Here is a 12,290-nt window from a genome sequence, read left to right on the forward strand (position 1 = left end):
TCTGACAATTCATGTATGAACCAACTCATCATTGCCAACAATGCACAGATTAAAAATTCCCTCAATTGTATCAGTGACAGGGCAGGGAACAGATTACTTTTGTCCTGTCTCTAATACTGTACAATTATCCTCATGCAAATCATCTGCATGCTTGATTGCTCCGCTGAAATGCAAACTACACTCTTTCCTCTGTGGCCCATGTTCGCTTGGTGGTGGTTGACTCTCTCTCTGCTGTGCTGCTGTGGTGACAATAACAAGGCTCTCTCTCTTTCCGGGTACAAAGGCATGCCCTGATTGATAGTGAGAGAGAGAGACAGAACACCAGCCACTGGGGCTCTGGACACCTCTAGTCATTCAGAGGAGTGATGGGGATGGAGCAGAGTAACCTACAGTATGAGGAGAGGAATGGATGGGAAACTGGGGATCAGTTTCTGCTACTCCATTTTACAACAAGAATGGAGTGTCACGCCTGCTCCTGCTCTTCCTCCCCCTGGTGCTCGAGGGCGCCAGGATCCCCAGCATTACGCACTCAAGTCACCATCAGTACGCACACCTGCTTACCCCCGTCACACGCATCAGCGATCATTGGACTCACGTGGACTCAATTAGATGTGCCATGACTTTCCCTATATCTGTCTGTTCCCAAGCTCTGTTCCCTGCTTCGGGATTGATTGTCATATGTCTGTGTTACCCGTGTTCTGCTGCTGTTCCTGTCTTGTTCCATGTCTGTTCCCTATTAAATGATTGACTCCCTGTACCTGCTTCTCCTCTCCAGCGTCACTCCTTACATGGAGAGGGCAACATACAGTTGAAATCAGAAGTTTACATACACCTTAGCCAAATACACTGCTCAAAAAATAAAGGGAACACTAAAATAACACATCCTAGATCTGAATGACTGAAATATTCTTATTAAATACTTTTTTCTTTACATAGTTGAATGTGCTGACAACAAAATCACACAAAAATTATCAATGGAAATCAAATTTATCAACCCATGGAGGTCTGGATTTGGAGTCACACTCAAAATTAAAGTGGAAAACCTCACTACAGGCTGATCCAACTTTGATGTAATGTCCTTAAAATAAGTGAAAATGAGCCTCAGTAGTGTGTGTGGCCTCCATGTGCCTGTATGACCTCCCTACAACGCCTGGGTATGCTCCTGATGAGGTGGCGGATGGTCTCCTGAGGGATCTCCTCCCAGACCTGGACTAAAGCATCCGCCAACCCCTGGACAGTCTGTGGTGCAACGTAACGTTGGTGGATGGAGCGAGACATGACGACCCAGATGTGTTCAATTGGATTCAGGTCTGGGGAACGGGCGGGCCAATCCATAGCATCAATGCCTTCCTCTTGCAGGAACTGCTGACACTCCAGCCACATGAGGTCTAGCATTGTCTTGCATTAGGAGGAAGCCAGGGCCAACCGCACCAGCATATGGTCTCACAAGGGGTCTGAGGATCTCATCTCGGTACCTAATGGCAGTCAGGCTACCTCTGGCGAGCACATGGAGGGCTGTGCGGCCCCCCCCAAAGAAATGCCACCCCACACCATGACTGACCCACCAAACCGGTCATGCTGGAGGATGTTGCAGGCAGCAGAACGTTCTCCACAGTGTCTCCAGACTCTGTCACATCTGTCACATGTGCTCAGTGTGAACCTGCTTTCATCTGTGAAGAGCACAGGGCGCCAGTGGCGAATTTGCCAATCTTGGTGTTCTCTGGCAAATGCCAAACGTCCTGCACGGTGTTGGGCTGTTAGCAAAACCCCCACCTGTGGACGTTGGGCCCTCATACCACCCTCATGGAGTCTGTTTCTGACCGTTTGAGCAGACACATGGACATTTGTGGCCTGCTGGAGTTCATTTTGCAGGGCTCTGGCAGTGCTCCTCCTGCTCCTCCTTGCACAAAAGTGGAGGCAGCGGTACTGCTGCTGAGTTGTTGCCCTCCTACGGCCTCCTCCACGTCTCCTGATGTACTGGCCTGTCTCCTAGTAGCGCTTCCATGCTCTGGACACTACGCTGACAGACACAGCAAACCTTCTTTCCACAGCTCGCATTGATGTGCCATCCTGGAAGAGCTGCACTTCCTGAGCCACTTGTGTGGGTTGTAGACTCCGTCTCATGCTGCCACTAGAGTGAAAGCACCGCCAGCATTCAAAAGTGACCAAAACATCAGCCAGGAAGCATAGGAACTGAGAAGTGGTCTGTGGTCACCACCTGCAGAACCACTCCTTTATTGGGGGTGTCTTGCTAATTGCCTATAATTTCCACCTGTTGTCTATTCCATTTGCACAACAGCATGTGAAATTTATTGTCAATCAGTGTTGCTTCCTAAGTGGACAGTTTGATTTCACAGAAGTGTGATTGACTTGGAGTTACATTGTGTTGGTTAAGTGTTCCCTTTATTTTTTTGAGCAGTGTACATTTAAACTCAGTTTTTCACAATTCCTGACATTTAATTCTAGTAAAATGCCAGCTTAGGTCAGTTAGGATCACCCCTTTATTTTAAGGATGTGAAATGTCAGAATAATAGTAGAGATAATTATTTCAGCTTTTATTTCTTTCATCACATTCCCAGTGGGTCAGAAGTTTACATACACTCAATTAGTATTTGGTGGCATTGCTTTAAAATTGCTTAACTTGGGTCAAACGTTTTGGGTAGCCTTCCACAAGCTTCCCACAATAAGTTGGGTGAATCTTGGCCCATTCCTCCTGACAGAGCTGGTGTAACTGAGTCAGGATTGTAGGCCTCCTTGCTCGCACACATTTTTTCAGTTCTGCCCACAGATTTTCTATAGGATTGAGGTCAGGCTTTGTGATGGCCACTCCATTACCTTGACTTTGTTGTCCTTAAGACATTTTGCCACAACTTTGGAAGTATGCTTGGGGTCATTTGGAAGACCCATTTGCAACCAAGCTTTAACTTCCTGACTGATGTTTTGAATTGTTGCTTCAAAATATACACATAATTTTACTCCCTCATGATGCCATCTATTTTGTGAAGTGCACCAGTCCCTCCTGCAGCAAAGCACCCCACAACATGATGCTGCCACCCCCGTGCTTTAAGGTTGGGATAGTGTTCTTCGATTTGCAAGCCTCCCCCTTTTTCCTCCAAACATAACGATGGTCATTATGGCCAAACAGTTCTATTTTTGTTTCATCAGACCAGAGGATATTTCTCAAAAAAGTATAATCCTTGTCCCTATGTGTAGTTGCATTTTTTAAGGCGGTTTTGGAGCAGTGGTTTCTTCCTTGCTGAGCGGCCTTTCAGGTTATGTCGATATAGGACTCGTTTTACTGTGGATATAGATACTTTTGTACCCGTTTCCTCCAGCATCTTCACAAGGTCCTTTGCTGTTGTTCTGGGATTGATTTGCACTTTTCGCACCAAAGTACATTCATCTCTAGGAGACAGAATGCGTCTCCTTCCTGAGCGGTATGACGGCTGCGTGGTCCCATGGTGTTTATACTAGAGGTCGACAGATTAATCGGAATGGCCGATTAATTAAGGCGGATTTCATAACAATCGGAAATTTGTATTTTTGGGCGCCGATTTTCAAATTTGTATTTTTTTATACCTTTATTTAACTAGGCAAGTCAGTTAAGAACACATTCTTGTTTTCAATGACGGCCTAGGAACGGTGGGTTAACTGCCTCGTTCAGGGGCAGAACGACAGACTTTCACCTTGTTAGCTCGGGGGATCCAATCTTGCAACCTTACTGTTAACTAGTCCAACGCAATAACGACCTGCCTCTCTCTCGTTGCACTCCACAAGGAGACTGCCTGTTACGCGAATGCAGTAAGCCAAGGTAAGTTGCTAGCTAGCATTAAACATATCTTATAAAAAACAATCAATCATGATCACTAGTTAACTACACATGGTTGATGATATTACTAGATATTATCTAGCGTGTCCTGCGTTGCATATAATCTGACTGAGCATACAAGCATACAAGTATCTAAGTATCTGACTGACCGGTGGTAGGCAGAAGCAGACACTTAAACATTCATTCAAACAGCACTTTTGTGCGTTTGCCAGCAGCTCTTCGTTGTGCTTCAACCATTGCGCTGTTTATGACTTCAAGCTTATCAACTCCCGAGATGAGGCTGGTGTAACCGAAGTGAAATGCCTAGCTAGTTAGCGCGCGTTAATAGCGTTTCAAACGTCACTCGCTCTGAGCCTTCTAGTAGTTGTTCCCCTTGCTCTGCATGGGTAACGCTGCTTTGATGGAGGCTGTTGTCGTTGTGTTGCTGGTTCGAGCCCAGGGAGGAGCGAGGAGAGGGACGGAAGCTATACTGTTACACTGGCAATACTAAAGTGCCTATAAGAACATCCAATAGTCAAATGTTAATTAAATACAAATGGTATAGAGGGAAATAGTCCTATAATTCCTATAATAACTACAACCTAAAATATTCTTACCTGGGAATATTGAAGACTCATGTTAAAAGGAACCACCAGCTTTCATATGTTCTCATGTTCTGAGCAAGGAACTGAAACGTTAGCTTTCTTACATAGCACATATTGCACTTTTACTTTCTTCTCCAACACTTTATTTTTGCATTATTTAAACCAAATTGAACATGTTTCATTATTTATTTGAGGCTAAATTGATTTTATTGATGTATTATATTAAATTAAAATAAGTGTTCATTCAGAATTGTCGTAATTGTCATTATTACAAATAAAATAAAAGAAAATCGTCATTGGCTTTTTTGGTCCTCCAATAATCGGTATCGGTGTTGAAAAATCATAATCGGTCGACCTCTAGTTTATACTTGCGTACTATTGTTTGTACAGATGAACGTGGTACCTTCAGGTGTTTGGAAATTGCTCCCAAGGATGAACCAGACTTGTGGAGGTCTACAATTTATTTTCTGAGGTCTTGGCTGATTTCTTTTGATTTTCCCATGATGTCAAGCAAAGGGGCACTGAGTTTGAAGGTAGGCCTTGAAATACATCCACAGGTACACCTCCAATTGACTCAAATTATGTCAATTAGCCTATCAGAAGCTTCTAAAGCCATGACATAATTTTCTGGAATTTTCCAAGCTGTTAAAAGGGACAGTCAACTTAGTGTATGTAAACTTCTGACCCACTAGAATTGTGAAACAGTGAATTATATGTGAAATATTCTGTCTGTAAACAATTGTTGGAAAAATTACTTGTGTCATGCACACAGTAGATATCCTAACCGACTTGCAAATACTATAGTTTGTTAAGAAGAAATTTGTGGAGTAATTTCAAAAACAAGTTTTAATGACTCCAACCTAAGTGTATGTAAACTTCTGACTTCAACTGTATATAAAGGGTAGATGCCTGTGAACTAAGGTAGATCGTTATATACTTCTACACTGAAGCTCCAGTATTATTGTGTGTATAAACTAGTTGGGTTAGTCTGTGTCGGCTATGGCATCCCTGGCTTGGCCACCTGTGAGCAATCTTTCCCCTTTTAACCATGTGACCTGGCGCAGAACACACTCCCAGAGGGCTCTGGTTACCTGTTACTATGCCAACCAACGCATTTGAGAAGTGGGAAATGGCAGAGAGGCACCTGGGGTCTGCTGTATGTCAAGGTGTCACCCCTCCCCTCCCTGTATGACTAACCCACAGAAGAGAGGAGATGGAGGGAAGAGGCAAAGTACTAATGTAAACACACATTGGCAAGGTGAGGTAAGGGGAAACCTATGAGACATTTTCAGACCTCTTCGGGTTTCCCCTGTTTAAATGACAGTGGAAGATGAGAACTCCCCTCCATTAAAGGTCATATTGTAGCAGAACACGACACATCCTCCTATTGTATGGCACTGTGCATTGGGATGAGTCATTTTGTTTCATGATGAAAATCCAAGCACGTCCATCCATTTCATAATAACGACCATGAGCAATAGAAGTAATGTAATGAAGCACCTGAAACGTCTTCCTAAATCCATATTTACATTGAATCTAATTGCCTGTGATTGTCCCTCCCTCCCTTCTTCCTTGGCGTAGTGCATCAGGCTGTAATCATGTCTTCCTGTGTCAGGAGCAGTTTAATTATTACCAGGCTACGCAGGTCTAACTGTGTGTTTGGATAGAAGAGTGTATTCACTCTAATATGCTACCTGATTAAAAACACCCCCTCTACATAATAACCAGCGTGTAGATATGTGGAGATCACATTCATATTCCTGTTCTGACAGAGCAGACCAAGACGGAGCCCACACCAGCCTACAGTACTCTACCGTGGGTGCTTAATAAACACACGCGCACACACAAAAGACAGAAGGGGTGTGTCAGACCTCTCGCTCTTTCTCATTCATACATGCACGCAAGCAACTTCAGCAGAGACCTTTACACGAAAATAGGTACAGTCACTTCCGGAACAGCAAATGACTCACTATATATCTGACACATAGATGCTGTCAGACCTCAGTCAAACACACCACACTACTCAGAGCTACAGAGCCTATTCAGATTAGCCACCCATTTCCAGACTAGGTATTTCAGTAAGACATTTCAGCAGGATAATACAAATTTTCAGAGGGGTATTTCTAGGAATTCTAGAAAATAGAAACAGCAGTGGTCAACCAAACATAAGCCTGGGGATTAGATTCAATAGCCAAGTCCAAGTTTCCTGACAATGTGAAACTCTCCATAACAGACTCCTGTAAAGCAGGCAGGCATGTGGTTGCCTTGAACATGCTCTCTCACTCTCTCGGTTTCTTGGCAGGTTGTGATAGCCCCATGCCATGTCACGTTGAGGTCTATAAATAGCCTGTTGCTGTGTCAGTAATTTACTAGCCTTCCATGATGTATGTGTGTGTGTGTGTGTGTGTGTGTGTGTGTGTGTGTGTGTGTGTGTGTGTGTGTGTGTGTGTGTGTGTGTGTGTGTGTGTGTGTGTGTGTGTGAGGTAATGAACATAGTCAAGGACTGCCATGGTAAAGATAAAGACTGGGGTCAAGTGGAGACACGTTGGCTCAGATAACTCTGGAGATAACCCTTAGTGGAAGACCATAAAGTTGACCTCTGAACAAAAATGGTGAGATGAGAGAATGAAGTACTTTTTAGCCGGACTAGTAAGGGTGTTGGTAGGTGGTAAAATACATTCTGGTCGCATGTTAACCTTGTTAACCAGGCTGGAGAATGAGATGAGGGGGTGCTAACCCCCCACAAAAGTACAGAGAAAAAAAGCATGCACACCAAACCCCACAGAGGAAATTATCACAAGTTAGCAGAGGTACAAGCCTCAAGCCCTACCAGGGCTCTAAACTACAACTAATTTGGTTGCATATGCAACTAAATATTTTGCTGTTTGCTGACAACACGACGGTGGTAGGCCTGATCACCAATGACGATGAGACAGCCTTTAGGGAAGAGGTCAGTGACCTGGCAGTGTGGGGCCATGACATCAACCTTTCCCACAACGTCAGCAAGACAAAGGAGCTGAAACGGGAGGGCCGAGCACGGCCCCATCGTCAGGGCTGTAGTGGAGCGGGTCGAGAGCTTCAAGTTCCTTGTGTCCACGTCACTAAGCATATGTACAACGTCATCAGAGCGCGCTGCATGCTGAATGCGAAACTAGAGAGCTTGGTTTGTTTTTGAAAGTTTCTGGAAAAGTGTTTTCTTGAAGAGAAAAACATTTATTAACTAACCTACCTGTTTAATTTAAATATTGTGATGGGGTTATGCTCAGTTGCTGGGACCACTACTCTCTGTCCTGGGATACTGCCAAACCCTAAAGTCTGAAGAGCTGCTGCTTAGTGAAGCAGTTAGCCTAGCTGCTAGCTATATAGCTAGCCAGGTTTCCATGACAGTCGGTGAGCTGTGCTGGCTGGAACTGCGTTGAATACCAGCTTTAGCATACGTTGCTATCATAACATATACCAAAGTATAAAATCTTTGAAATTGTTGCATGTTGTGTTTATATTTTTGTTCAGAGTAGAATAACTATGTATGCGGATCATTCCAAACTCTACATGTCACCACCCAAAGCCAGTGAGCTCTGAAATTCTAAATAAGGAGTTACAGTCAGTTTCAGAACTGCTCTTAAATATAACTAAATCTAAAAGCAATGTATTTGGTTCAAAACATTCTCTAAGACCTAAACCTCAACTGGAGTTGTGTAGAAATGGTGTGACCATTGAGTAAGTTGAGGAAGCTAAAATCCTAGGTATAACATTGGATGGTCAATTATTATGGTCAAGTCATATTGGCAAAGTTGTTGTGAAGATGGGGAGGGTCGAGGGTCTGTTATAAAAAAAAAAGCTGCAGCTGGCTCAAAACAGAGCTGCACACTTTCCGCTTAGCTTCACATACAGAACTAACAAATTCTTGTTTTTGTGAGAAATATTATTGTATTGAAATGTCCAAATTGTTTGAATAATCAACTTACATATAGCTCTAAAATACATACTTACCCCACCAGGAGTCTCTTCACAGTCCCCAAATTCAAGGCAACGCACAGTATTATACAGAGCCATGATCACATGAAACTCGATTCCATCTGAAATTACTCTGGCAAACAGCAAAATAAGCTTTAAAACACTAATAAAACAACACCTCACAATACGACGCCTCTCCTCTCTCTGACCTTCAAAAGATGGTGCTGACAGAGATGGTCGCCATGCATCGAGTCCTTAGGAAACTTGCAGTATTTTATTTTTTCTGTATTATTTCTTACATTGTTACCCCAGGAAATCTTACATCTAATTACATACAGCTGGGAAGAACTATTGGATATAAGAGCGACGTCAACTTACCAACATTACGACCAGGAATACGACTTTCCTGAAGCTGATCATCTGTTTGAACCACCACCCAGGACAATGAGGGGCGGATGAAGCGGCCTCCTGGTCAGGCTCCGTAGACGTGCACATTGCCCACCGCTCCCGAGTATACTACTCACCAATGTCCAGTCTCTTGACAACAAGGTAGACATAATTCGAGCAAGGGTTGCTTTCCAGAGAGACATCGGAGATTGTAACATTCTCTGTTTTACGGAAACATGGCTCTCTCTGGATATGTTGTCAGAATCGGTTCAGCCACTGTGCTTCTCCATGCATCGCGCCAACAGAGATAAACACCTCTCTGGGAAGAGGAAGGGCGTTGGTGTTTATGAATAACGACTCATGGTGTAATCATAACAACATACAGGAACTCAAGTCCTTCTGCTCACCCGACCTAGAATTCTTTACAATCAAATGCCGGCCATATTACCTTCCAAGAGAATTCTCGTCAGTTATCGTCACAGCGGTGTACATTCCCCCTCAAGCAGATACCAAGCTGGCACACAAGGAACTTAACTGGACTCTATGTAAACTGGAAACCATATATCCTGAGGCTGCATTTAGTGTAGCTGGGGATTTTAACAAAGCAAATAGATAGAAAGAGAGATACACAGAGAAAGAGAGAGACAGGAAGAGAGAGAGAAAGAGAGAGAGAGAGAGAAAGAGAGAGAGAGAGAGAGAGAGAGAGAGAGAGAGAGAGAGAGAGAGAGAGAGAGAAAATCCAGATGACATATCTGTTTCCAGAGCCTATTCCTGGTCTACCTTCCGGCTCTCCAGAGCTTTGTCCTGCTGCTCCTGCCAAGGGCCCTGCCTGCATGCCTGCCTGCCTGCTCTCTGTGGAGATGGGAACGTTTCCAGGGAAGGTGTGTGACAACACTCCCGGTAAAACCTCCTAGCTCCCCAACATCCTCATCTCCCTTGCTTTGCTAAACATGCCATGAATGAGAGAGAATGAGAGATAGAAAAGGAGAGAGAGAAAGAGAGAGAGTGGAGAGAAAGATAGGGATCCTGCCTGCCTTCAAATAAACCGCCTGAGTTCAATATGACACCACTCCCCCTAACACTCTCAAAGGCAGAAGTTGCACGCGAGAGCACTGCATATATCCCAGTCGTTCTTGTTGTTGTATATTCTAGTATCAAAAAGCACACAGAGAAACGCTGCTATACCGTACACTATTTAGGGGCTTCCATTGTGTGCTTTAAAGTGAGTTCAAAAGCAGCAGAATGTCACACATTTAAGAGCAAAGCTAATAATCACTATGACGAATGAGTAACGTCAAAAAAATACAGAGGTAAATAAATCTCTCAGCTAATAAAGACAAAGTGGGTTTTGTTTCTATTCTTTCTCTCATAATTCACTAGAAAGACTGCCAAGACAGAACCAAAGAAAGCCCACTTAGTTTAGAGAGATCTAAAATAGGGAAGGGCTTATAAGAGCATATGGAGTGACCGGGAGCCAGTTCAATACGGGGGAGCAGCGTGTAATTTGTATGATTAAATTATATGCTAGATTACCGAGAAAGCTCGGAAAGCCTCAAACCTCATTCCTCCAATTCCAGCCCATCAAGGAAATATTAGAAATACGAAAGGAAACTAAATGGGACGTGTTAACGTTTTACACTCCTTCCCTCCATCCGCCCTCCTCATCCTCCTCCACCCAAAATAAACCATTAGGCAGTTAAGTGCCGGGACGCCAAGGAAAAGATAACTAAAGGTGTCGGTGACAGGCTTGTGCCTTTCCCTTCACCCTGAACATGCAGAATGGGAGCAGGCTCAACTCGTTTTTCCAAGGCTACCATAGTCAGTTAGTCAGTCACCTGATTCCAACTGATAGTGCTGTCGACTGATGAGCACCAATATGGGGGATAGCGGTGGGTAAACAAACAGCCAAACTACCACCCCCCAACCACCTGTAAGAGTGAAAAGGAGGTAGATGCTACCTGCTAGTAGATCATCCCTATCTATCTCCCACTGAATCAGCAAGCACAGCTCCTTGCCTCCGGTCTCCTCCCACGCCCCAACTGTCACTCCTGGAGGCAAAATAATGTCAATGAGACAGCTCAGTAAAATCTCACCATTTTAACAACCCCAGCAGACATAGACTTCACTGGGAATAGGTGATAGAGAGAGAGAGTCTACAATCTCCAGCAGGTCTCAGACTGGATCTGGACTGACTCCATACAGGCTGAGACAATTTAGCAGCAATGACACAACACAAGACATCCCATCTAAACAATGCAACAAGGTCAGATTTAATCTACAGCAAACAAGTCTGTCCGCTTTAATCTGTGGAAGGAACCAGCAGCCTGGGAGATTCACTGATAGCTAACAAAGCTGCTTAAAAAAATTGCATGTAATATGTGCAAGAGGTTGTTTTAAACTCCTACGATTGTGAGACTGGAAGGAAGGGGTTTGATGAATACAGGCCACATAACCGATGACATTGTGGCCAGTCTAAGGATACATTTCCTCAAAGTAGTCGATGTGTGGAGGCTGTAGGATGTCGAGAGCCGAGAGCACCTGTGGAGAGGAGAGGAGGTCAGGCACGTCTGTAGGGAGCGGAGGGTGAGAGGGATCAGAGAGAGAGAGAGAATAGGAAAGGACAGAGAGGAAGAAACAAGGTTCGGCGGTGACAGGTGGAAGAGAAGGAAAGAGGGAGGATCAAAAGAGGGAAGGGCATTGACATTGAGGTGGGAGGAGGGAGGCTGTCCACCCACTCACATTATCATGTTTGAAGAAGCACAGCATCTTCAGCTCGCGGAAGACCCTCTTACAGGAGACGAGGTTCTGGAAGACGTTGGGCATCTTTTTGAGGGCGACGCGCTTTCCATCCCGGGGGTCCGTCACTGACCTGGAGTGGAGGAAGAGGATCAGAGCATGAGACCCTCACAGACAGCACACAGCAAGCTCCTGCCATATTCATGTAGTTGCTGCCCGGTCCCTTATTCAGAGTGAGTGGGAATACAATAAGGGATTAAAAACAATAGCATGAACAAACAAGCATAGTCCCTAAGAAATGATCAATACTAACAGTGCAATGAGAGCAATAAGTGCAGGGGTGCTGCTTTGGTTAAGCTACTAGAGGTACTATCATCTTAGCAGGGATGAGATTTGTTTACACTACTAAAGGTACTATCATCTTAGCAGGGATGAGATTTGTTTACACTACTAAAGGTACTATCATCTTAGCAGGGATGAGATTTGTTTACACTACTAAAGGTACTATCATCTTAGCAGGGGTGCTGCTTTGGTTACGCTACTAGAGGTACTATCATCTTAGCAGGGGTGTGATTTGTTTACACTACTAAAGGTACTACCATCTTAGCATGGGTGCGATTTGGTTACGCTACTAGAGGTACTATCATCTTAGCAGGGGTGTGATTTGTTTACACTACTAAAGGTACTACCATCTTAGCATGGGTGCGATTTGTTTACACTAATAAAGGTACTATCATCTTAGCAGGGGTGATTTTTGTTTACACTCCTAAAGGTACTATCATCTTAGCAGGGGTGCGATT

General features: G+C 44.2%; 1 protein-coding gene across 1 annotated transcript in view; it reads right to left on the bottom strand.

Annotated features, from left to right (window-relative positions):
- Window positions 1-12,290, bottom strand: part of LOC139386065 (serine/threonine-protein kinase NLK-like) — a 91,109-nt gene that overhangs the window by 37,374 nt on the left and 41,445 nt on the right. The window contains exons 2-3 of the mRNA XM_071131485.1: window positions 11,494-11,623; window positions 11,237-11,292 (exon numbers count right to left, since the gene is read on the bottom strand). Coding sequence (XP_070987586.1) covers window positions 11,237-11,292; window positions 11,494-11,623 — 186 coding nt within the window. The remainder of the gene's footprint in view (window positions 1-11,236; window positions 11,293-11,493; window positions 11,624-12,290) is intronic.

Source organism: Oncorhynchus clarkii, chromosome 27 (genome assembly GCF_045791955.1).
Source record: "Oncorhynchus clarkii lewisi isolate Uvic-CL-2024 chromosome 27, UVic_Ocla_1.0, whole genome shotgun sequence".
Lineage (NCBI taxonomy): Eukaryota > Metazoa > Chordata > Actinopteri > Salmoniformes > Salmonidae > Oncorhynchus > Oncorhynchus clarkii.